At 32.7% G+C, this 27,637-nt stretch overlaps 3 protein-coding genes across 7 annotated transcripts in view; 1 reads left to right on the forward strand and 2 right to left on the reverse strand.

The window, feature by feature from the left end:
* Positions 1 to 10,600, reverse strand: part of LOC148612699 (proto-oncogene vav-like) — a 51,579-nt gene extending 40,979 nt beyond the window's left edge. For 4 of the 5 annotated variants that reach the window (XM_088594359.1, XM_088594356.1, XM_088594357.1 and 1 more), the window contains exons 1-6: positions 10,368 to 10,599; positions 8,989 to 9,105; positions 4,907 to 4,968; positions 3,231 to 3,326; positions 1,463 to 1,571; positions 800 to 901 (exon numbers count right to left, since the gene is read on the reverse strand). In XM_088594359.1, coding sequence (XP_088450485.1) covers positions 800 to 901; positions 1,463 to 1,571; positions 3,231 to 3,326; positions 4,907 to 4,968; positions 8,989 to 9,105; positions 10,368 to 10,574 — 693 coding nt within the window. In that variant the 5' untranslated portion in view covers positions 10,575 to 10,599. Of the gene's footprint in view, positions 1 to 799; positions 902 to 1,462; positions 1,572 to 3,230; positions 3,327 to 4,906; positions 4,969 to 8,988; positions 9,106 to 10,367 lie in introns of all 5 variants that reach the window. The other variant, XM_088594358.1, reaches the window with a different exon arrangement.
* Positions 10,601 to 10,744: 144 nt separating this feature from the next.
* On the forward strand, positions 10,745 to 20,718 carry LOC148612700 (uncharacterized). Its single transcript, XM_088594361.1, has 4 exons — positions 10,745 to 10,857; positions 15,126 to 16,378; positions 17,109 to 17,429; positions 18,209 to 20,718. Exons 2-4 carry the CDS (start codon positions 15,553 to 15,555, stop codon positions 18,418 to 18,420), a joined length of 1,359 nt encoding a protein of 452 aa, XP_088450487.1. The 5' UTR covers positions 10,745 to 10,857; positions 15,126 to 15,552; the 3' UTR covers positions 18,421 to 20,718.
* LOC148612701 (uncharacterized) lies at positions 20,400 to 26,821 on the reverse strand. The gene is made up of 4 exons (XM_088594360.1): positions 26,557 to 26,821; positions 25,597 to 26,016; positions 24,951 to 25,116; positions 20,400 to 23,484 (listed from the first exon to the last, which is right to left on the reverse strand). The coding sequence occupies exons 1-4, from the start codon at positions 26,557 to 26,559 to the stop codon at positions 22,613 to 22,615; spliced, it is 1,461 nt and encodes a 486-aa protein (XP_088450486.1). The 5' UTR covers positions 26,560 to 26,821; the 3' UTR covers positions 20,400 to 22,612.
* Positions 26,822 to 27,637: the final 816 nt, after the last annotated feature.

The following is a 27,637-nucleotide window of genomic DNA, read 5'->3' on the forward strand; positions in this document are numbered from 1 at the left end:
ACCTCAGAAAACAAAGTTTGTGAAGACTGGTTTCAGATTCTCGGCTTCATGTCATCTACCTCCACCATATCTGCTACTGAACCAAAATATCTGACATTAAAATTTCTACAAATGTTGGGCATATTATAAACCAAACAAATAGTATCTAGAATTGTTGGTATTGCATATCAAGCCACACATATTTTTGTTCAAAGATAAAACACAATCCAGCACAGCTCTGCTTGATTCATGTTTTATTTCTGATGCAGAAGATTCTGAACTCAGAACAAATATGGCTGATGGAGGTATAAACCCTTTTACCTTTCATCACAAACCAGATGCAAGCCTAAGAACATCACATTGTCAACAATGCTTACAGGGGCATAACCAGAAATTAATATAAGAGAGGATCAATCCCAAATTTAAAAAAGGGTGAGTGTTCTAGGTCAGTATTTGCTCATTTTTGCACAAATCTAACAAAATTTTCAAACAAATCTGGGTATGGGGTTCGACCCCCTGGCCTTGCCACTGGCTTCAAATAGCAATAGGGGTCATTTTGAAACTTTAAAAATTTCTATGCATATTACCACATATATATGTAGGCAAAGCTATAACATCTATATAATTTATAGTACGTAAATAGTCATTTTGACAATTTTGCCTCATTCTATTTTTATTTTCAGTTTAAAAAGGGAATATATTCAGAAGATAATTACATATAATTTTGTTCCTGTGTTATAAGTGATATCAAAATGTTAAATATTATTGTTATTGCTGAGCGGAGGAAGACCCATAACTCTTTCTACCAATTAGCCAGTACCTGAACCATCATCTGTAGTGCATCAACATAGTTCTTCTCTGTGTCATATAATTCTTTGATACAGAAGTCTCTCTTGGTGGTAGGGGGAGGTAATTCTGATACCTGATGAAAGAAATTATCAAATTTCGCACTTTTAAAGTTAATTTGCTACTTAAACACTTTATCATGTCTTCATTCCTTAAACTATGAGTAAAAATTTTAAGATTCAATTGAATTATTAGCTAAAAGTCCTGAAATTTAAATATTTTCCTTAATCCATTTTTTATTCAATTTAAATAAAAACCTACTTTCACAATGCAACTATTTCCAACAATTAAAAAAATCATTTTTTTAAGAATAAAAATACTTTTATTAAGGTCATTCAAATCTAACTTCTTGGTTCTCTGGTTTCCATTTTCAATGATAACCAATGATCTTGGAGGTAAGGATGCATTTCTTTCAACCTTTTAATTCCCCACAAGAAAGTGATTTGGGAGCTTATTTTCCATAATTCATAAAAAAGAATTGTCTTGATTTTATTTAAAGGGCAATAAGAATGAGATTAGTAATGGCTTGAGAACCACAAAAATTAATTTTGAATGGCCTTAACCTTAGATCTTCCATATGTAAAATATATCATCAAATAGCAAATATCACAATATTTAATGCAAGCTCTACTCTTACTCTGGATTCTCTGTGTTTTCTTCTTGAACAAAGATCCTCATATATTTCTTCATCATCTTCTTGATAAACTTTATCATATATTTCTTCATTGTCATCCAAATCGTTTTCACTACACAAAAACAAACATGCAGAAAACATAAAACACACTAACACACAAATAAGATAACATATTACACCTATACATACAACTAAAATTTCTATAAGAACGTGCCATGAAATTAGCAAATGCATGAACATGGAAAATTTAATGGATACAGTCCAAAAATATGGCAAAAACAGGTTTCTTTGGTTAAATATGATAGAAAAGATTAAAGATCAATAAGTATCTAATTGCAATGAAGAGCATACATTTTTCATAATAATACCATTTTCTCTTTCGGTTTGATATTTTTAGCTCCAAGCTACCATCTTTGTATTAAAAAAATAAGACAGAATATATTGCCACATCATATTGAATAAAATAGAGAAAAAAAATATCTCAGGTTTAAAAGGCCTAGAATGTAAAATAGAATTTCTTACTCATCTTCCGAGCTACATGTCCCATTTGTATATACATGTACTTTGTTTATCTGGTCCACACATGTATGTCAAACAAAATATTTCAAATAAATGAATTAAATGATATTGAAGTTCTTTTAAAAATGCAGTGGAATTATGGGGAATGTTCTATATAATGTTGAGTTGCAAAGATTCAGGTGATATTGGCTTTGCCCTATGCTATTTACGGATACAAAAATCATTTAATTATATAAAGCCATCAAAACACATGGATATAAATTACAAAATGATATCAATGGTAAAACAAAATGAAGTACCATGCTCATGCATTTTCAGCTACATATAACATAAACAGAATTTCACACTATACATTTGAAAGTCAAAGCTACTTTAAATCTGTACAATTCCAAGATTTGTTTATAATTTTGACAACAAATACCATAATCACAACGAAGTTGTCCAGGGAAACTTGTGATTATCAAGTAGCTTTGATTTCCGTAACAACAAAAATATCTGGTATCTCATGTCATGCTAAAAATAAATTTCAAGTCAGCTGTGGGTGTCACATGACAAACTACTGTCATGCCTTGTACAACATTGAAGTCACATGGGTATCACATGTCCAATACCTGTGAACCAGAAGAACGTTTGATTGAACAAAGATCATCATATATCTTTTCTTCCTTGTCTCCATGCTGAAATTCTGCCTCATCAGGCATATCATGATCCCTAGAAGGAGCAAATTAAAGCATAGAAAAGACCCAGTAAAACCGCTGTAGATTCCCCCTGTACTTTTCAGTCAAACAAATATAATGCCATTGATTTTCAAATTAATAAAAATACATATATGTACCAACATAATCAGAATGTGATCCTGTCTGCAAAATACACATTTAAGCCAAAGTCTTCCTGACTGAATGTAGAGAAACAGACTTACGGACAAAAACATCTTTATGTTCAAAACACCCAACCCAACTAGCAGGATATCTAATTATGAAAATATGGAAGTAACTACCAATCATAAAAAACGTACTGTAATTTTTAGTGCATTAAGAAAATGGATAAATTGAATATGCAAAATACATGGTGTACAGGGGTTGAATTCATTCATGGTTCATTCTTACATTTTGCGATAGATATCTATTATACAGCTTAAACATCCAAACAAACTTTATTTTCATTTAAGTTGGTATAGCAACTGGAAATAGTCAGACCCTGCGAATTCTTTACCTTTCAGTTTAACGCCTATGATAAATTTGTTAAAACTTACATGGCCATTTCTGGCAGGCGACCATAGATATCCTCTTCATCTTCTGTAAAACGTCTGGAAGATTGTCTGTGACTAGGGGCATCAGTGGGAAACCCTCTGAAAAATGTATTGGCAATGTATGAACAAAAACACATAATATTTTAACCATAGATAGAGTTTTGATAAAAAAAGATTTAGATACTCACATTACCATCTTCACTGAATTTTTAAATTGCTGTCCAAACCGCTCACTTAGTACCTTAATTTATAGATTTTTAATTGCAAGGTTCACATATTCAGGTTATATATATATTTGACAGTAACATAAGAATTGATTTAAACAGCATTGTATAAGAATATTTGTCTTCAACAATCTTAATTTAACAGAGGCAAACTAGAAATCATTGAGCAGGAATTCATCTCTGTGGGCCCCGCCATGGCAATTAAGCCATATTTATGAATTTGATTTAGGTGATCAACTCATATGCTGAATATCAAAAGCCCATTTCAAAAGACAAAAAAGTTACAGCCTGGACAATGGTTTGTCATGGAAAAAACAGGAATTTGACCAGGAGGTCAAAGTTCAAGGTCAAGGCCAATATTCATCTCTTTAAGTGTTCTACCCACATGCAAAATATCAAAGCCTACATCGAGAGCCCAGACAAGATTGGTAACACAGACGGACAACGCACGAACAGACAGAAAGTGTGATCACTATAGGGCCCTATAGATACCCTAATAACTATATACTGACTGCTGAAATGTTTACAGTAACATCAGTTTGAGACAGTTCAATACAAGATTGATGGCACGAAAAAAAAAAATCACCTGCTTAAATCAACTCATAAAACAACATTTAGCTGTCTGTGGAAATTAAATGATATAAGAGCACTGAAATTTGAGCAAGCTACATGTCAAATTGTCCATCAATTGAGATCTTCTTGTATTATAGCTGTCTTAATGACTTATGACTAAAGTGCATGTACTTGTTATATAGGCAACTATAACTCATTATGTACACTTTACTTTTATAATACAGTAAAACCTATCTTAACCAAACCCCTTGTTGGACATAAGTATTAGTCTCTAAAAATCAGACAGAAAGTGATTCATGCATGTCAAAAAACCCACGGAATTCACTTTTATTTTTAATCAGAATCAGTTTCAGACCACATAATCAGCTTTTGGTCTTTCATTTGGGTGTTGCCCTTTTGAAATAAAATTTACATAGACTGTACATGAAATTAGCACTTTGCAAGAGTTATCATTCTTGATTTTGTTCAATTTGTTTGATTTTTGTGGGAGATAAATGTATGATTTTCTGAAAAATAAAGATCTAAATATGGAAAGGACAACTGTTAGGTAAAAGATAGCATATGTAGATTGAACAAGCATTGTTTGTTTGGTGGGTTTTCCTTCACTGTGAATCACTTTAAAATAGACGGTGTCTAAATTTTATATGGACTGGTAATTAAAAATTTAGACAGATGCATGGTTTACCAAGATACAAAGTGCAACTGAACAGCCATAACAGACTTTAAAATGTCTGGTTTTAGACAGGTTTTGGGATTATTCAGAGTTCATTTAAAACAGGTTTCACTGTATTGAAGACAGTTTTTACAGTGAATATCAAATCTAACTGCATAGCTACTAAAATTATGGTAAGGTTCATAATATAAGTAGTTACAACAACTTACTGTATTTTGGTATTTCTCTGTACTAGATCTGTCTTTGATAACTTTGACAAAGTATGTAAAACCTTTAAAAAAAATTATGAAAATTATCTACCATCATGCAATTACACAGTATACCGAGAAATTATTGTCAATGCGGCCTTTTTTATCAATTCACAATGGTTCAAGTTATGAAAAGGAACACTACAAAAATGTTGCCAAAGACCATGAATGACGCTGCCACTCTGAAAAATCAAACAATTGGTAAACAGGAAGTACATGTAGGTATTTAATCAAAGTTGAAGTCTCACTTATCAAGCTCCAGTTGCAAACCAAACAATTTAAAATCACCCCTATGAGTAATTTCCAAGTATTTACATTACACAAGCATTTTCTGTTTTAACCATGCATAAAATTGCACTAATCACAGTATTCCTAGTGTTAAAATATGTGAATCTTCCATTAAAAAAATATTGATGATACTAATTTAGCTAAATGGTCAGGGAGAAAACTGTAGGAATGGTCTTGCTTCTTCCATAGAGAAAAAAATATATAAATGCATATAAGGCTCTCCATCTGTAGCATAATATGGGCTTAATAATAAGACAACACTTCAAAAACTCCTTGTTTTATTTGTCTAACATGAAAAATAGCCACCAATATATTTCTTTCAAAATGAAGATTTTGAAATTCAAAATAACTTATCCAACTTCCTAAGTGTTGGTTTGTGTTATTTTTCATGCAAACCGACATACAATTACAATAGTTAAGGTAATGAAAAGATATGATATGCAAGAAAAATAAAATTTCCACATTTTTGCCTTGAAAGGTCCAAATAAAATAATGTTCGTTTCCTGCTACATTACATATCTATTTTTTACCTTACCCTACACATTTTATGGCAAATTTTGGCTCATGCACAATTGAAGTCTAAATTGTTTCCTATTTTCTTAATGTAAATATTAAAAAAAAAATTAAAATGATCTTACTACCTCCATGTGCATACTGCAGCTTTTTCTTGCTGTTAGCAGGAAACAAGACTAGTTTTTTGTTTGGCCTCATACTTAACCAACTCTAATTGTACATAAACAATGTACTTGATAATGACATTGAATTATCTTAATGCTTATTAAAATTAATCAAAGAATAAAAGTATCTGGTTACATTTTGAAAGGATCAGCTAAAGTTCTAAACAATGCAGTACACTCAAAAGTTTTTTGTAAGACTCTGTGACCTTACCTAAAATGTAATACGGTTGCGAGTCAGGGGTATGTAATTTTTATTTTCTGTATACATGAAAATATAGAAAAGCAAAATTGCCAGTATGGATTCAAAAGTGCACTGGAAAGGAAATGAAATAAATGCTGAAAATTTATTTCACCTACATGTACATGTTTCACAGAATAAAACTAGAAATACTGTGAACAATATCACAAAGAGTATATGCCTGATTCAAATGGAGTTAAATGTTAAATTATCTCCTTTTGGGGTCTCCAAAAAGTAATTACATTTTCTTAAAAGAGTCAATTTCCTGCTACCCTACTGATATTTTCCCCCTACCTTTAACAATTGAAGGTCATCTGGCTTGAACACTGTAAAAATCTAGATTGTTGCCACATTAACTGAATGTAAAATATTTTTTAAAAAATAAAATAATTTCCTCACCTACCTACCCTATATACACTATTTAAACTTGCAGGTACCAAGAAACAAGACTATTATTTTATTTTGCCTAATCCACACCTACATATGATGAACTACTTCAGCAACTTCTAATAAAATTTCTTTCAAATCTCTTTTGCAGATTAGGAGCAGTTGCTCTTACAAGGTTTTACTTGTAAGACACTTATGCTGGATTATCCTCTAACAGTAGTTATATTCCTTCTAGCACACCTACATATCATATGATATGATGCCTAACTTTCATACAAAATTAAATCAAATATCTTTTAGTGGTTAAGGAAGAGTTGCACTTACAAGAACAGGGGTTGCATTTCAGAATTTTTTCCAACTAGATTAATTTAGCAAGTACTGAAAATTTACACTTGCTAAATTTAAGCTTTTTGGGTTACTTCTGGACTTTCCCTTCATTACATACATGTACATGTATAGAATTCCACCATCAAATTTTAGCAAGTGGAAATAATTTCTACTAGCAAAATTGAATTTCAACTTGCATTTAGCAAGTATTTCCCCTTAAATTCGATCACTGAAGAAATGTGGACAGATGGAAAGAAAGACAAGCTGATTCATATGCATCCACCTAACTTTGTTTGCAGGAATATAAAAAGCTAAACTAATTTTTCAAAACTAATTAAATTTAATCTGACATGGTATAAGGTATATCAATATCTACATGTATCCTGTCTTTTGAACATTTGAACCAAAAAGGGAAACACTTTATTGATTACATGTTATGACATGTATCTTGGTATTCATTACTATTCATGGTACAATTTCAAGTTATCCAGGAAGTAAAAATACATTTACCTTCCATCAATAGATAACCTGTTAGTGTTTTCACAATACCAGGTTTAACTATGATCATTTTAATTTTTTTATTCAAAGCAGGAAATACAAGTTTTGTGACTTAGTAAAGTTTAAAATGCATCAATATTGTACACAATTATTTCGCCCAAGGTCAATAAACATGTAGTACTATGATATGCGATACTGAAATTTACAAAATGTATAGCACTGTGCTCTCAAAAACCAAATGGGATATAAAAAGGAAATCAGAGGTTCATATTTCAAGAGTTAAAGGGCCTGGATTTTTTTAGCATCCTAAATAAAAAGTCCATCAGAACAAAGTGAAAGGTCCACAATAAGGGTAAACATAAAGTATCTTGAGTCCAAGTCCTATGAAATTTCAATGATCCTGTATCAAAAATTGAGGGTTCAGGACCTTTGACAAGTGCTAATTTGAATTCCTAACTAATTAGTAATATGTACGTTAGTGTTCACTTTAAGATTTACAGATAGCCTTCTGGTAACTCCTGAATTTCAATTATAAGCATCGTGCATCTAAAAATTAAAGCATCACATTTGTAATGGACCCTACAGGAAGTTCTTTTTACGATAGCATCCTGGTAAAAAATAGAGCATCAGGACAATGTGATGCTACATGTATATGGCCCTGAGCAGATCACTGTATGTTTTAATATGGCTATGCAAAATTGTGATCATTTTTGGAGTAAGATATACAATGTACATTTGTAGATCAACCAATTACAACCAATAATTGGTCAATTACCATTAATCAATAGAAATAAATAATCATTAGATAATTTAAACCAAATGGACAATACTTTAAATGTTTCACAGGATGCAGCTTAATATAACAGCAGATTGAACTCTGAAAAGTGGTGCAAGTACGTGTATGATCATTACTGTCTTAATTCAAGTCAAATGCATACACAAATTTTCACAGAAAACCAAGTGTTTATGAACAAGATTGATGACATGGATAACAAACAACAGCACAATACCATTATAGGACTGTCACCACAATTTTTGTGGCTGTATAAAAATGCAGACAAACATCTCTGAATTTGAATTGTGATTAAGTTACATTTGACAAAGCAGAGTTTTATGGCAAAGAACTAATTCAGCATGTTCAAAAAACCAAAAAAACTCAATTTTTGTTGAAGTCAAACTGTTTGATTACAGACCCTTTTGACTTTTACTAAAGGTCTGGACTCTAGGTGGACAGTTTGAAAATAGGCTTCAAAAGACTTCATATCAAATCCCACTGAAATTAGTCAAGAGTATATCATCCGTTAAATGTAATTAGCTGTTTTTTTCCCCTATAACCCCTAACACATGAACTGATGAATCATCAACTACCCCCTTCAAAAAAAAAAACAGTCTTAAATCTCCTAAGATGGTGAGGTACCTAAAGTTAAAGTTTCATTCAGAACAATTTACTACAATGTATTTGCTTTCACTTAAATTTTTGCCAAAAAAATTAAATGATGATAGGGAACTACTTTTGGGGTTTTATTGTGAATATGGTTAAAAAATTGAGGCATCTTTTACAAACATCTATGAAAAAAGACCTGACCTGAAAGTCTAGAAATTATTTTCAGTTGCCCTTATTTACGCACCTTCCTAAAGTCTTTCACATCAAACAGATCAGGAGGATCAAACAAATCTTGGTCTTTCAGTCCAAATGTGTATTTACATGTCGACAGGAAAGTCCTAATGTTCTTCAGACATAAAAACTGAAAAGCAGAAAAAGTTATTAATGTAGTACAGTGTGTTACATGAAAAAGTTTCTTCACTACAAGTGTACACACACATTGTATATATTATGGCTTATGCAGATCTAGCTTTATGAGTACCAATTAGGAAGTGAAAATTGACAAAATCAGAAGTCATAATACATCAGCAGGATTTGAAACTTGCCAATGGCCCTTAAATTTGGTGTGGGCTACTATAATTTCTACGTGATTGTACATATTTGGCTACCAAAATCCAAGAAGTGGGCTACTAAGCAAAAATTTTAGATTAAATCATGTCAATGTATAATGTACATGTACATTCATGTAATAAAAAAAAAATATGATGATTTAATCCTGAATTTCATTCTGATGAAAATAAGTTTGTACATATACATATACATGCATATACAGAGCTGCATGTGTTTGCATAGTTAAGACTTTCGAACTAAATACAATAGTATTACAGTTAAAGGATTTTATATCTAAAATGCCTAATTTAAGTTGAAATATAGTTCTTTCATGTGCTTAGCTCCATATGTGATAATACATGTGTAGATTATTTTTACTGACAAAATATGGTCTACTAAACCATGACCTTGTTTTGTTAACTTTAAAAATATCTGATGATTCTGCACATGCTCCAATAAATTGTATGGAGGCATGAATAACAGAATAATTTTAATTGTTCATTTTTTTTCAAATTAAAGATCAATGTATTCTGACTATTTTTACAATCACTTTTAATTAATAGTTAAAGGAAAACATCTTCATCAGTTGATTCTTTTCTTAGTATATTAGAAATATTTCTATGAATCGAGCCTAATTTTACTTTCATTACAACCGATGTGACTCTGCACCAAAATATAGGACTCAAAGACTGTACATTTGTACTTGTAAGACTTCTCTTTTTATCCGGAAAACACTGTGTAATAAATAACTATACACTCTCTCAAACAGTCCATTGTTTAATAAAAAGCAAAATATTGTATAACAAATAATTAAATAAGGACTCACAGTCAGTAGGACTTGAACAGTGGAATAAATATAATGCCAAAACACAATTAGAAAGCTACAGAGTCTGAAGCAGGAAGTGAAACGTCAAAAATAAAAATCCACTTGGCTTGGTTCCAGAAATCTTTATGTGATTTCAATAAAATAAAATAATCTCAGTCATGAATAAAAACCATGAGTACTGACCACAGTTAAACGAGTTATTAGTTTAGCAGTAATCGTTATTGTTTAAGTTCAAATTCAAAACAAACCTGAGAAAGTTGAGGTCTTGGACTGAAGTCCTTCAAATCGACTGCATTTGCACTCAAGTTGTTCAACAAATGGCATATCAATACCCCATCTCTAAGAGCTTGTGCTAAGTCGAATGCAGCAGCATCAGGCCATGTGGCTTTGTGATCATCTGGTAAAATGCGACAACGAACTAGCCAGTTCGCACACTGTCTCCAATCATCCGCCATTTTGTCTTCAGAATTAGTTGACCCGGAACTTAACCTTAAATTCATTAATTATCTAGATGACACATGCTTACTTTTTAAGAAAAATCTGTCTTATTTAATGGCTACTTTAAACCAATTTTATTTCATTTGTCATTATGCGAAAAAAATTTAATTTCATATCACAGATACGAAAACAATCTAAATAGCTTTACCTTTTATGTATCCTACTGTAACTTTCTGTTTCCAAAGCTGCAAATTCTTCCTGTTTCACTTCAATTTTTGACTTTTAGACATACACATTGAGGTAACGTTTGTTTTAGACAAAATACTCTATAGTGTTTCCAGTTTTTAAGTTAAATATTTTAAAGGTACGTCTAAGCGATAACAATAGCCCAAAATTAAATACACCACATGATTCATGAATCATTGAAAGTGAAGAGAACAAGCCATTTCTTGTGGTGTCTTCATATTCCCATGTGGAGCATAAAATTTCCCGAAAGTAATGGATTTATACCAATTTCATAAGATTTTTTGTCTACCCCAATGTTGCACTTGGTCCTTCCCATTTTTTTGGTGGGTTGCTCCATTTATTTTGAAGTTTTGTTTCCTTGGGGATGTTATTTCGATTATGGTTATTGTACATGTATGTTTAACTTTGTTGCGTGTGTCTGTTTTCTTTGTCTGGTCACTGTTCTTTGGTTGTGATCTTTTTTTATTACAATTCTAGTCCTGGTTTTCCAATGTCACGACTGTACATGTAAACTGACATTTTTCATCCTGGTGGGTTTTTTTGTCGCTTTGACATATTCACCATGTCCATTCTCTTGATATGATAATCATTCATGTTATAACCAAATTTTTCAACTGAATATTTGGTGTTCATCATCCATGAAGAAATACATAGAAAAGAATTTAGCAAAGTAATTAATAAAAAAAAAGATGTCTCAAAAGGACTAAATATATGTTGCTTATATGCTAAAATGTTTTTATATTCTAGTTACAATTTTCAATTCTGTCCCTTTCCAAAAAGTAAAATAATGTCTGCCTGCTACCTAATCTAATTGGATTTGAACCTTTGAATTTTTCCCAGTTGTAGATCTTACAATATCACTATGTGAATGGGAAATATTATAGACTACAAACCATATGATTGTCAACGAAAAGTCTTGTGGTACATCATATACATGTACCTAGCTCACCTTGAGTACAGGAGGTTATGGATATACTCCTGACTGAATCATACCAAAAACTTAAAATTTGGTAGTTACCACCCGTCTTCCAAGTGCATGGCACATGAAGATGGAGTGATGACTGGTTGACTCAAAATCAGATTAATGTGTCCATATGGGGTGACATGCCTACCAATGTGGGCTGTAACTTCTGTGACCTAACAAATATTAAAAATCTGGAGCAGTGTGTCTAGTTTAAAGCAGGGTCTGCCTGCTTGTAAATACCTTCTTGTAAAATTACAATCAATCAATCTCTCAAATACTAAATGATAATTGTTAAATTCAATTTGAGAAGAGGTTAAGGAAAATGGGAAAAATAATATATTCAAGTTAACCCTGACAAAACCTAACCCCAGTAGAATGTTGAACTATAGCAAGGAGTATACGTGTAGTTAACTTAAGAGAATAGAGTTGATCTTCCATTGTTTATTGACAATCACCTGATGAACTTTCGTAGGAAATTAACTGGACAATTGACAAAGTGATTTATTATGAAAGTACTATTGTTTGTGGGTTACTAATTTTTGTGGCTTTCATGGGAAGGCTAATCCACAAAATTTGGTGAAAAGAAGATTTCCATTGATATGTATACTGAAAACCTCAAAACCATGAATTCAAGAATCCTTGAACTTGTGTTTCTTCACTATGCCATGAAAATTGGTATTCACGAATTAAAGTACTATCACATTAAATACATTAAAGTACGTATGATTAAAAGGTTAAATCTCCATGATAGTTGTTCTGTTAACAACTTTAAAAAAAAAGATTTCATTTGGTACATGTTGTAAATACATGTAGTCATTCAATCAGGTGAGGACCAGTTCTATCCCCAAAGTTAATTGTGTTGCTTACTGTAACATATTAAAAAAATGGTCCTATCATTTTGGCAGGCTTAAAATATTTAAAAAAATATGAAGCTCCAGGCTTGAATATACCTTTTTTTTATTTAACTTCCTCCATGTGTATTTCAAGTATTTTAGATTATTTCAGTTCAATTTGAAATTTCCTGCCACATCTATCATTGATAACAGGAAATTTTTGTTAGGTTATCTACTTGTTCATGTTGATTTTAACATTCCATTGACAAAAAAAATCAGACCTCTGCTTTTAACTAGCTGTGTAGTAGATAACTAATATAGTGTTCAATAACTTCCTGAATCACTGTGATGCAGCTCTTTTTGAAGTTCATTGATCAAAATAGGTTGTGAAGTGCTAGAATTTATTGATACCTTTGTACCATACCTGTTAACCTTTGGAAGAAATCATGTGGGAGATTCTCCCCTACTGACACTGTCTCGTGTGAGTTTTTTTCGTAGACGCAAATTTCTTATGTAAAAATTTAATTACATGTATTTGGTATTTCTCACAGAAAATAGAGCAGTTTTAATAAAAAAAAAACTTCCCACAAATCTTACATTTTGTGTGGGAGATTCTAAATTTTAGTTGATTTTGTGGGAGGATTAACAGGTATGTTAATATGTTTACAGTCAAACCTTTGATAGCAACCACCTATATTCATCAATAACCATGTCTTAAACATATGGAAAAACTATGATTCCTATGGAGGTAAAGACAATCTGTCTCTGTATATGACCCTGAGTTTTCTCTTCCTTGCAAGGTCCCGTTAAGACCGGCTTGATTGTACATCTGTGCATGAATGTACACTTGGTTGTGTCCTTATTGTATGACTTATGATGAACCCTGGTTGACTCAACCCTGTTTGGTAAGAATTGGGATTGATATTACATATGATGAGGACATAACTTTTTGTACATGTATGTTTAAACTGGAGCAGGTATGGTAGTTAGTTGCTAATAGTCCTTTGTTCATTTGTTTGACATATAATTAGTTTCTATATTACTGTTTTAATGGGAGACCCCAACCTTTTTGAACTGTTTTTAGGCATTTTTAATTTTGCAATATTTTTTAACAGTGGCAAGATTTAAAAGGGGGATGGTTGTACTTTAACCCTGCTGCATTTTTTGTGCTTGTAACAAGTCAGGAATTTCTGGCCTCTGTACTGTATGTGTCATTTCATTTTTACTTTCAGTTTACTGTTGCTGGGGTATTCAGGGGTAACTATTTAGCTGTACCTGTCTAAAATGTTATTTTGGGGACAGCTGCAGCCTGCTCTTTAGTGTGAGGGTTTCCTCATTGTTCATTGAAGACCCATGGGTGGCCTGGAGCAGACATTTTTCATCCTGGTGGGGTTGTTGTCTCTTTGACATGTTCACAATATCCATTCTTGTTATACATGTACTCAATAGTACATGTTTCGCATGATGTAATACACAACATAGTGTTTCTGGTAGTTATTGTCTGAGTATTCATTTCATATACTTGGTTACAGGTAGATCATCTATTAATTTTATTATACCTTGGTAATTTCAGTTTTATTATTCCATTAATTTATTCCTTAATTAAGGAGTGAATGGTATATTGGAATCACCTTGTCTGTCCTATCAAAATTTTACTATAGGAGTTGGTGTATACCCAGCATGGCAACACATACATGTACAATGTCATCATTATTTACATTCTGTCCTCATTGCCAGGCTTATCTGATGATCCTAGCCCCAACCAAATTGTTGCATCCTACAATTTAAGCAGGGTTTGAAGTTGTGGAAAATTTAAGAAAAAAAAAGCAAAAAATACATTTTTTTCAACAAAAACAAAAAACAAGTTGCAGGATGCAAAGTAATTGAAAATACCGAAGTACAAATGTTATATCAATCACATTGTCTGTTCATCTGTCACATTTTCTGTAATAGATTTCTCAGCTTCAATGGCTTTTGTATGATTTGTTCAGTGTCTCTCCTTTCAAGATTCCTCACTTAACTTCTTCATGTTTAATGTACAACTTACATGTAGTAATTTTTTAAGATGATGCATTTTGGAAATTTTCCACTTCTTTGGAGAAAATACTTGGATATTTGGTATGATGCTTTTGCATGATGACTTGTACTGTGTCTCCCCCTTTTCAAGTTCATTGCATATCTTCTTCCTGTTTATCATAAGACTAATTTTCCAGAAATAGTTAAACGGGAGTATTTTTAGCAAGAAGAAGTGTGAAACCTTCCTAAACCAAACCTTTTTTTTAAAATTGGCATGGTTTTAACAAGTATTTAGTTTACCAAAGTTCAACATACATTTAAATTTGTTCTCCTCAGACAGATTTTCTAATTATTCAGGGTTTGGTTTAGTCAGGTTTCACTGTACTGATAAAATCATGTCAATTTACAAGTCATTATGTTTACAGATGAATTACTTACATGTATTTGCTTACTCTCTGATATGAACATTTTGACATTTAACGCATGCACATTTTCTTTTTGTGTTGTAGGTGAAGAGGGGATGATAAGGTTGTATCAATGAGTAAGGCCAAGTCGTATTACGACTCTCCCTACTACATTAATCAAAGATACGAAGATACATCATTGATTATATTTCAACAACAGCAGAGGAAAAAGAGAGACTCTCAAATCGGCTTACATAAACGACGTAGCGTAACAGAATCCTCTGCCTCTGGTGGCCATGTTGATTTTGGTCACTATGGAAACACAGGTGTGGTTGCTAAGAAAAAGACCATTCAAAATTTGAAAACTGATACCAATCCCGTCCAATCAACTGTATGTAGTATTGTTTGATGTAAAATCTTTGCTTGCTGTAAATATTCGTGCTTTTGTATCCTGGAAATATTCATAAACATTGTGGTATATTTTTGATATTATAAGCTTTGCTGTACTGAACTTGACATATCAGTTTTAGGAATGGAGCTACATCCATATTTAGAAGCAGACACCATTCCAAATCATGATCTCTGGTATGTTTTGTCCACTGTTGGAGATTGCCCTTCAATTCGTGTTGGTCATACTTGTACATACATGAAAGGAAAATCAGAAAGTGATAATGGAAAGTTATATGTTATTGGTGGGGCTAACCCCAGTGGAGCTTTCTGTGATACTTTCATTCTTGATTTGAATACATGTCAGTGGGATATAGTTGATTTGCCAGGCTTTAGAGCTCGCTATGAACATGCTGCTTTTATTCCTCCAAGTTCTCATGATAAAATTTTTATATTCGGTGGTGCTGATAACACAGGCAATATGAATGATATACAAATTTTGGACACCTCCAAAAATACTTGGACAACTGCCAAGGTTTCTGGTACACCCCCAACTCCCAGAACATTCCACACAAATTCTTTGGTTGGGGACAAATTCATTGTATACAGTGGAGGACATACTCAAGCAGAACCTGTTCAGGATAGACAAGTGCATTTTTTTGATACAGTGACTATGACATGGTCAACCAGAGTTATAAAAGGAGATGCACCCAAACCTCGTCATGGTCATGTAATGGTGCCGGTTGGAGAAAACCTTCTTTATTTACATGGAGGAATGGCAAGGTCATCATTTTTTGATGATTTCCATTGCTTTGACCTTACAAAAAATTCATGGTCCCACATTAAGAATAAGAAAGTGTATCCTCCTGCTAGAGCTGGACATAGTGGAACCTCCGTGGGAGGTATGCTGTTTATTTGTGGTGGAATGAACAGAGATGGGGCACTAGATGATATGTATAGATTTGATACAAGTAAGTGACTTAGAAAATAATGAAACTGTATTATTTTTTTTCACTGTTGCTAGTTTTCATGGATTCTGTTAAATGAACACATTTGCAGGTATTAACTTTTTATGATATGAATAATAAAATAATAATTGTTTCATAGTGTGTGAAGTCAAATTTGTGGTTTTTAGGGGGTTGTTTTTATTGCGTATTTGTCCATCATGGAAAAGAGAAATATTTATTCACTGTGAACATCATTATATATTACCTGTTATGTTTTACATACATGTAGAAGTATTTACACTTGTGAATGCCATTGAAGAAAATAATATATATTCCCATTGTTTATGTACTGAATTCTCCTTCAACTTAAAGATAAATGATGTCACAATTTAAAATTACATTGTTTCATTGACATCAAAAGGATATTCGGAAACAACTTTGGGGTCATTTAGAGCAAAATGACAAGTGTGAATTCATATATTGAAGTCATAATACACAACAAAATCTGACTTGCAACTAACATGAAAACAAAAAATATTTTCGTCTGCAGTAAGAAAAAGAAGAGGGACCAATAGTACTGAAGAGTATTATGAACTCTGCATTATAGAATTTAATATGCTTGCTAGAAGCTTACAACATGATTTTGATAGTGATAATTACAAGGTAATTTTAAAAGTGCAATTCATCCCCAAGTATATACTTGTTTTATAATGATGATTGAATGATTTTAATGTTTACCTTTATTTTTCAACAGCCTGTAAAACTTGGTGTAAGATAGAGTTGGCAGGCCCAGCACCAGCTTGTCGTTTAGACTTTGGCATGTGTTCAGTAGAACTTAGCAGAGATGTTCCTCCGTCGAGTAGTGAGAATGGGGATATCTTAGAAACATCCCGCCATGCTCAAGACATGTTAGAACTTGCCATGAAACCAGGTAGTGCTAGTTCTAGAAGCAGTAGTAATGTAGGAAGTGCCAACTCAAGGGATAGGCAGTTACTTGGAAGTGATAACTCAAGATCTGGTAGTCGGCAAGTTGGTAGTGCAGGGTCAAGAGAAAGCTTTCATGAATATAATTATGGTTGGTATCATGGTTGAATGGACTGTTGTAGCTATATAATGTTTCTTTTTTATAAAGTTTTTTCTCCTGTTTTAGCTTATGTTTTTTTTTTTTGTTTTGGTTCGTATAAGTCTATTTAAAAAAAAAAGAATTAAAATAATATTATGTGGAATTATATGCGTATTTTCTTTCTACTTGTATAGAAAATAGTATAATGTATCATATTACCCAATATGAAGAACACCGAAAAATAGAACCCCCATATATTTTTAATGGTGAGAATTTTGATCTCTTTGATTTCAGTATATGCTAATGCCTAAAGTAAACATAAAGCTAATGGGCCAAATATTTATTATCAGTATGCTAACTGCATTAAATAAATATATGCAATTACAACAATCAACAAAAGGAGAGATAACCCCCTAAGTTGGACATATTAAGATGTTCAGCAATAACATTTAAAACACCTGTAACAGCCACCCATTAAATAATACTACTAGGGTTAGAAAGGGTTGGCCCCAACCTGGTTTGAGGGCAAGCAAAATTTGTGTTATGTTTGGCTGCCATTTATATCAAGTCATTTCAATATGGTATAGACTATTACCAAAATCAGTTTTATACCTACAAATGTTTGTTATTGTTGTACCTGTGTCTACATTAAACCTTTAATTAATATCTTGTGTTATTTATAGTATGTACAAAATACATAAAAAACTTGAATCAGAAATACAAAACAGTAATGCAAATAAAAACAATGTCATAAAACATTTTCTTCAAATTTGTGTCTTTTTTACTACTAGAGAGCTCCAGTACAGGCAATGATATCCAGACCTTAGAGGAAGGAGATAACCTCTCAGATGAGGAGGAAACACCAAGAGCAGAGGGTGCCTCCTCAAGTGTATTCCAAGAGTTCATAAAACCAAAACATACAATGAAAATGGTCCTAATACATGGAGGGATGGACACAGAAGGAGAAATATTTGATGACACTCTAGTTTATCTGGTAGAATGAACTGTATCTGTTTGAATGAATGTCACACAGCTGATTTTTTTGAAAGTCCCTTTTTTTTTTTAACTTAAAAAGAATAGAATTGAGTTATAGGACAAAATGAGTGATGTTGGCTCTTAGTAGTCACGAAAATTAACCCTATATTCACACGCTTTGTATACTAACACAACGAACTGGTGTGATACAATAAACACAGAGCTGTTTTGGGAAACACAATGAATATAGCACTATAGAGGTAATGTTTATCAGATCATGGAGTTTGATATGCCCAGGATCCATTATGTCTCTATTCTAACAAGACATGCTTCAAAGCTCTTTAGACCACAGCTGTGGTAAAAAATGTGATAAACACATGACCAACATTTTGTGCAACTCATAGCTGTGTCTATTAAAAAATATGAAGAAACTAGTGCTATTAGAATTTGTAAAAAATCACGGAAACTCCATTTCAACATTGTTTTACCACAGGCTGGCCATTTATGTCGTTATTAAAAACCATGTGATATAAATAGCCAGCCTGTTGTAAAACATTGATAAAATAGAGTTTCGATGATTTATTTCTTTATTATCATTGACTCCGTAGTGCCTTGTTCATTGTGTAGTCCCAAACAGCTCCACATTCATTGTGTCGCTCTGGTTCGTTGTGTTGGATATCCAGCATGATTAAATAGATGGAGATGAAATTTATCAAATAAGGGCTGAATTCAATTTGAAATTTGTAAAATTCTAAAATTATTGTGGTATAGTTCAGCACTTGTATAAACCAAACCTGAATTGTGTATGAGAATAAATTACAAACCTATAAAACAATTAAGCTTCATTTAAAACAAGTGAATTTTGCAAATAAATTAGAATTTAAAACTGCTAAAATGGTAATGGTAAATTATTTCTGAATTTCCAGAATCATAATTAGACTTGATATAACACCAATATGAACATCTGTTACTGTAAACTGATGTTTAACATTATCAATTCAAATTTCTTATTATTTATTTTCGCTACTTACAATCTATCTAGTGGTAAAGGGATCTACATGGGGCAATATATTTTTGTGAATTTTTTTCTGCTTGCCAAATCAGAAAGAATAAATTGCATAAAAATAAGTAAGAGATGTTATAAATATATATTGTGAGAGTTTGTAGACTGATGTAAGCTTTCAAGTTCCAGGTACAATAATGTACATTGTGTTTTTCCTTGCATGTGTTCAATGATTATAGTGGACAATAGTGTACAATGAAAGTTGAATACTCGTAATGTCATATCATTCCAAAACAAAGCAGCTTGGCTACAATGAACTTTGACCTCATTTTTGTTTTTGTTTTTGTTTTTTTTTGCTATGATTTTATCTTTGCCTTTTATCTTAGCATTTAGATGAGAGTGTTAGTACTTTTTGTTTGTGAATGTGTGAGGCGATTTGAAATTTTCGGTTTATTTATAACAATTTTTTTAGCCAAGATCAAATGAAAGATCTTTTTGTTTGGTGTTAAAATAAAAAGAAGTTAGGCTCTGTCTGAAGGAAAAAAAATCAATCAGAATCATTTCTTCAAGATAAGATTTTTACCTACCAGTATTTCTTTCTACTAACAATAGAAGGAATTATTTGATACTGTTTATTAAATTTTTAAGTTGAAATATTTCTAAAGTGATTAATAAGAAGGAGTTAGTAATTGTAGATATTGGCTTTGTTTAGTATCCAATACTTTTTGCACTATGTAGCTATTAAAATAATTCAGTTATAATGCAGTGCATAGGATAAATATGTATCATTTTAAGTACCATTCTATGTAAGAATCAGGCAATGGGTGGCACATCATTGCTGTCTGTGACATAGATATTTTTTACCACCATTTAACAGTAGACTAGTGCGTTTCAACTAAATTTGACCTATCAATATCTTAAAAAGACAAACGTTACAAACACTGATGACTATTTTTGGAAGTTATGAGGTATAAATACTTGGACTATACAATAAAATCTCTGTATTTGTTTTTTTTTTTCATGTGCCATCTCTCGCACACATTTTGCCCGATTTGTAGATAGAAAGACACTTAAAAATGAATGAACTGCTTGATTGTTTGTCTCATGTTTGTGTTACACATTGTTGTATTGTCAAATGACTTACAGACTTTTAGTGGTAGCTGTGAACATGTGCTTACTTGAATTTGTGTGGTAAGCCTGTTAGGAACAGCTTGTAGTAATCAAAAGACCTTTTCAGTGTAGATTTTTTACTCTATTTTTTTTTTTTTTTTGTTCCATATCGTATTAATAGTTTTTCTTTTACTATACATCAATCAAAACCTATTATGTTCTTTTGTTTTATATCATGCCAACAAAAATTGCTTCAACAAGATCTTAAATTGTCCTGTTTCTTGTAAGGCTAAAATAAAAATATGTGTGTTTACTGTAAAATTTGAATTTCCAGAAATTTTGTCCCGGATCTGTAACCCAACAAAATATTATTGTACAAAATGGTGATCTCGGGTGGTTCAAAAAATCAATAATAAAATCAACCATATTTTTAGCAGGTGACAGTAAACATACATATTTTATTTTTTGGCCTAACCTTGACTGCCTTATGGACTCCATGATGAAAAAATATAATCTGCCCCAAAATATGTCCTCATTGAAAGAAATGCATGTACCAGTATCAATTTACTAATTTCATATCTGTTAACCTTTTGAATGCTCAGAGAGGGAGATCTCCTTCTTTTCAGCTTTTGGAAGAGGGAGAATTAGCATGACAAACTTTTTTGCAGAAAAGGATAATTTTGCTAGAAATGGAAGTAAAAAGATGAGACAAAGATATAAAATCTTTGATAATCTTGTTAATCTACTAAGGATTTCTAATCAAAATCTGAGTAATTAGTACAACAAAAGGATTAATTATTTGTTATTTCTCAATGAATATTATGTTACATTTACATTACATTCCAGTGGCGGATCCATAAAAAATTTGGGGATGGTCCTAAATGAATGTCATTTTCCGAGAAATGCTTTGTATGCTGGTCATGTGCACAGACCATGTGCAATTATTAAAGACACCTGTAATAGATTGTCTAGTCACTCTAAGAGCTGTAATTTTACGAAGGTAGACATATGAGGCCAACATATCCTTCTGATCAAAAACACTGAGGGACCCTATACGTAGAAACAAGTGATACAAATTTATTTATTTATTTATGGTTTGGAATGAAAAAGTTCTGAAGAAGCAAGGATTGTTAAAGTCTACTTTAGACACCCCCGGTAAAAATTGGTATTTCTGCTCATTGTTGAGTTAAGGTTTGCTAGCCAAAGTACCAGCACCATATTTAGCAGTGGTTGTTCAGATGGTTTTGACAGTCAAATACTAGGTAAACCATATTGATCTCTATGCTGCCAATTTGACACCTCGGGATCAAGTATTACTATGAAAGATTAATTAAATAATTACGACTGCACTATGAGAAAATAACACCATGAAAAAATGAGGTTCGACAAGGGGGTGATCTAGTGCAGTGTTGGACCACCCCCTGGATCTCCCACTGTATTCATATAAATTTTATAAGCCATTTAGAACACATTTTATGTAACATTTCTGCTAAGTGGGAGATTTTGGGGACACAAATTTGTGAAAGAGGGAGATTAGTGTCTCCCATGTGGAAGACTTTCTCAAAGACAGAGATTGACCCTAAATGAGGGAGGGTTAAAAGTATGTTTGATTTTGGAAAGAAAACGCCAGCTGAATCAGAGAATTATTATACCCCCACTCAATGTGTGGAAGGTATATTGGAATCACCTTGACTGTCCATTATTACGTCAGTCTGTTCGTCCAAATATTTGTTGCTATTATCTTGGCTGCAGATTCATGGATTTCAAATTTGATGTTTGGCTTCATATGGATAGAGCATATATTGTAAGTAATTTTGGTTAGTTTTTGTTCTCAACTTTCTGTAAAAGTGGGTATGCATAGCATGACAATTTGTGCAACTTCATGGTTTGTACAGTTGCAAATCATAGAGTACGGTTTTAGGGTTGGGCCCCCCTTTTTTTATTAAAAAAAAGTTTATTTTGTACCAAATTGGGGCAAAAATGAGCAAATGATAGCTTGGAATCTCCATTTTTATGAATTTCTCAATTTGCTCCTGTTCTAAAGGCCTAATTTTGGATTCAAAAGAGTTAAAATACAAAAATCTATTTAGTGCATAGTTTTCTATCATCAGTCTTCAAAGTGAACACCATTTCTATCCTCTCTTTGTTCAGAACTTTCTATTGAATCATCCAGTGAATCGCTGTGATACGAGTCTTCTGATTCATACTGAGGCTCTTCATCACATCCTGTAAATGCTATCAAACTCTCTGGGTTTGATTTAAGACTTTTGATCATTCGCTTTAGCTCATCTTTGGTAAATTTTAATGCATTTGTATCTGATTCCATTAGAATGTTTTGTTTTTGCAGAAAAAAGTTTGGAAAAAAGTTTGCTTGTAGCTGCTTTTGTATTGTCTTCAGTACCCCTATCAACCAGTCTTGTCTCAGATGGAGTTTTCCAAGACTTTGTCTGTACTGAAAAAATATGGCATGATTTATTACTCGGTTCGTAATTGTATGAAGACAAAACACATGTGCTTCCTTTAAAGCATTTATAAGAATTATCAGATCCTCAAATGTTTTGTTAGGTCTCAAATTGTTGAGAAAAGCAAATGCTCTATCTTCAATTTGCCCTATGTGAACACCCCAAGTAATTTCAATACTTGGACTACAACGCCTTTCCCTTGACCACCTTTCCAGTCTGGCCTCTAAAAACAGAATTTCATCCCCTGACTTAATTTCATTTTGAATGCCATGTAAAAACTTTGATTGGTCCTCATTATGGGGTCTCCTGCTAGGAATTGGTGCTATTAAGTTAACTTGTCTTGGAACTTCATTCAGTGGAATACAAGGGACAAGGTTTATCTTGTAGTTTTCTTGTGGGTCTAGTCCAATTATATGGGTCCAAACTGTTCCATCACTGGCCAAGCTGGTCTCTAGATAGGCATATTGCTGTGTTCTTTTGTTTTCTACCTCCATACTCTCACAGGCTTTGGATAATCCTTGAAAACAGTACAGTGAAAGTTATGTTTAAGCTAGATATATGCATCTTTATGATACATTATGCTGGGAAGTTAGTAAAGATAGGCTGATTGTAACCCAAATGTTAAAGTAAAAGACATAAAAATTACATAATTTGTTATATCAAGAATGAAGAAGAAACAAATTTTGGCCTCAAGGTAAGGTTAAAGTTCACCAGCTGTCTCCCTACTTAACTCAGTATCAAAAACCTAATCTTATAAAAAAAAAAAAAACAAACAAAAACAAAAAAAAACCAAATATTTTACAAGTGGGACATAATTTGTCCCATAAACCGTAAACCAACTGTTACAAACGGACAGACTGACTGGTCATTTGTATAACCACTTGAGGTATTGGTTTCTTAAAAGTTTTACGTCCACTATAGTTGCTATATGCTATTATTGTTTATTTTCACGACCTTGGCCGTTATGATGCTGGTTTTATCTGATTTACTTAACAACTAAGCTACGGTAATCATTGCTTCGGGTCTTTTTACAAATGGCAGACTGTCGATAACAATGGTTATTTGCTGCATTTATCTGACTTAAGAATGTTAGTACAGTTGTACTACATATTGGTAAATAGGCAACAAATCTAGTAGCCGTCATTTTGTTGTTAATGATGTTATGTGTGATCGCTGAGGGAGATGTCCCGTTGATTTTTATTGAGATAAATATATATCCAATTAAAACAAGTACTATCTTTGAAAAAAAGATAGCCGACGCAGTAAAATTTTGTTCTTTTTTACTTCTAAGTTTCTACATTTCTTTCAAGAAAATAACACATCGCACGCAATTTTTAAGATTCCAATTAAGTTTTCTTCGAACGCAATTCCAAAATTTCGATACAGATTCTTCGAACGCAATTCCAAAATTTCGATACAGATTCTTCGAACGCCACTAAGTTATCAGTATTTGGCCAATCTGGGAAACGAATTGCGATCAGGTGACTTTGTGTTTCCATATAAGAGCGTCCTTGAGGTTAAAGGGTAAAAAGCGAAGCTATACCGACTGCGTCGGAAAAAGAACCAAAACTGAATAAAAATCAGTATCTGACTGGCGTTAGCTATTTACATTTAGCGAAAAATAGGTAAACAGGCAACGAATCTAGTAGCTGTCAAGCTAATTGTTAATGATGTTATGGGTGATCGCTGAGGGAGATGTCCCGTTGATTTTTTTAGATGAATATATATCCAATTGAAAAGAGAACCAAATCTGAAAAAAAATCAGTATCTGACTGGCGTACGCTTAAATTTTTTTTACAAAACGAAAAATTCGGGCCAAGAAAATATCCGGGATAACTTGAACAATATCTACCCACCGTACCCACATTTAAGTATGGTTACAGCCTGTAATGTTTTAAATTTCGACTGGATTTTAAAATAACATATTTTAACTTTTACAGTATCCAAATCTAAATTGCGATCTTAGCAAAACATATGACTCACCTTTGTTAAACCAACATAATACAAACTCTGGTCTAAGGTAGCCATCGGAATCCATACAGTACCCCCAGTCGTTGACTACATTCAGCTTCTCTTCTTTAGTCAGCTTGTCATTTACTTGGACTAGTATTCTATGAGCTGGCAGGTCTCCTAAAGACCTATACACAATCTGCAGTAAATAAGCTTTCGTACCTATAGTTGCCGTGCCGATGAGGCTAAATACTAGTAAAAGAGCTTATATATGTACACCCAATGAACGATGCACTTAGTAAAAAAAAACAATACTTATCTCAAATATGAAAGAAATTGCATCTTTAATATGTATAACTAATACAAAGTCATAGGAGCGAAACTAATTCTACACAGACGGACGTACAGACATGCAGTCGTTGAGTTGCATTTCCATTGCTCGGCAATCGAGAGATGTGATATACATGTACTATAATAAACATACACAAATCTTAGCGCTTGTCTATCTATTAAGCGGAATATGCAGAACTTTAGATCGATCGTTGCATCACCGAATGATTCTAACAAAAGTGTCGCGAAAAAGAAAAGAAAACCGAGCTAATCAGAGTCATGTAATGCTTTGAATTGGAATGGAAACTATGTCATACCTTACAAAAAAAAAAACTTGTCTTAAGCTTACCCGAAAGGAGTTCATCCGAACTGGTTTTCGTAAAGGCACCAAACCTACGTAGACATTTTTATCAACAGCTCTGAAATCGACTATTTCAGGAGTCTCTTCTGTATTCCTGACGTACTTCGGGTATAACCATTCACTATCAAAAGCGGCTTCAATAATATTAGTAGCCAGATATAAGGCGGATTTATATGCTTTTTCTTTGATCTGGGTCACAGATGCTCTTTTATCCTTTAGAACTTTTTGAATGTAGTCATCTAGTTGGGGTTCAGGACTTTTTGATCGGTTGTTTCCGTCAATGTCCGACAGATCAAAATCTTCTTCTAACCAGGACATGGTATCTGGCGGTTTCCGGTAGCTGTACTTCGGGGTAAGGTAGCCACTGCTCCTTACATGACTGTAGTTAGGACGACTTACAGGTGCTGACTTTTGAACAAAAGAATAAATATTGCTTTATTATGTTTCTTTTTACATGGTAAACTTAAATCTTATGAGACTTATTATGTTTTCTTGTAACAACCATTTATAATTTTTGATCAAATCGTTACTTATGCCTTTACTCCAAAGATTGAAAACCGGAATTTTCATATGACTATCCACTACAAGTGGAAAGTATGTGTCTACCACGCACATTACTCTTCCCATTCTCTTATCGCTAATGCAGTTTGTTTTGCTTGGATTATAACCAACTAATAAAGTAAACTAATAGGTAACAACTGCGCGGAGCTCATAGATAACTGTTTTTGTGGATTGACGTCTTCGTTATCATAGATTATCAAAATAAGCTTTATATGAAAGAAGAAAGTATCACTATGTCTTTATGAAAGAAAAATGATAATCTTACCGGCACTTCATTGGAATCCTAGCTTAATCAACACTTCTAAACGACTTTCGATTTTCAGTTACGTAAATCAATCATTCAGTTTGCTTAAAACATATTCAATAGTGTAAAGATCAAACACTTACCATTTTAATAATATGGACCTAAATTCTAATCAATTTGTTCATTAATATACGGTCTAGAAGTAAAGAAATAAACATGTTAGAATGGAAGACTCATAAGGATAGGGTATCTAAGATCACTGGGTCATATAATATGAAAACAATACCCTAAATTAGTGCCAGAATGAACAAGACGGGTAATACGATATAATTAAAAACAATTAGAGGTAAACATTTACAAACTGAGCACATTATTGTCTACACAAGTCGATTGTAGGTTGTGATTTAAAGAACTTTAGGTCTGGTATTCGGTAAAATGTTAATGTGGTCGTAAGGGGTGGGTTTTAAATCAGTTCCATCTTGATTTAGGGTTTATGGTCCACTGCATGGCCGAATATGTTAAAAAGTCAAATTATCAGAATCAATGGGGGGGGGGGGGGGGCGGGACGTACACACTCCAAACATAATCTTGTTAAGTCATAGGTAAGGCAGTGTAAAAAACAGCGGACCCCAAAATTTTCAAGGTTGGGGGAGGGGGGACTTAGGGTCAAATTTTGTGTTTAAATATGCATCAAATTCAATAATGTTGATAATACAATGCTCAATAACAAATATGCTTATTCGTGTCATTTTTCTGTGAACCGTGTTACTTTCTGAGTATTTTCAATGGTTTCACATAAAAAAATATCACAATTAGAAAATTTTGAAAATGCTCTCATTGATTCGTCTCTTGGAGTATGTGCCCCATTTGACTTCAAATCCTGCCAATATCTCTATTTTCACATCAAATTTCGGACTTACAATCAATTTTAAGAAATTTGATAACAGGTGTTTCTCAATTCAAAATCCAGTGACAATTCGTGCAATATTTAAACTTTAAAGATGAACAGAAGGAACGCAGCATAATACGACCGCAACATGTTGAACTCCGTTCATTTAGGGCAAGTGTGGACACAATATGTGTTTGGCACACTTAAGCATATGGTCTTACACTTCAGTATAAACACGACAACTGGTTTGGATACCATAAAGCATAAAATTTGAATTTAAGGGTTCTAATCAAGAACCTTTGCCTTCGATCCCGTAAGAAATGTAAATCTGCCAA

This window comes from Perna viridis, chromosome 7 (assembly GCF_037379345.1).
Source record: "Perna viridis isolate PV_CMFRI_1.1 ecotype Kerala chromosome 7, ASM3737934v1, whole genome shotgun sequence".
Taxonomy (NCBI): domain Eukaryota; kingdom Metazoa; phylum Mollusca; class Bivalvia; order Mytilida; family Mytilidae; genus Perna; species Perna viridis.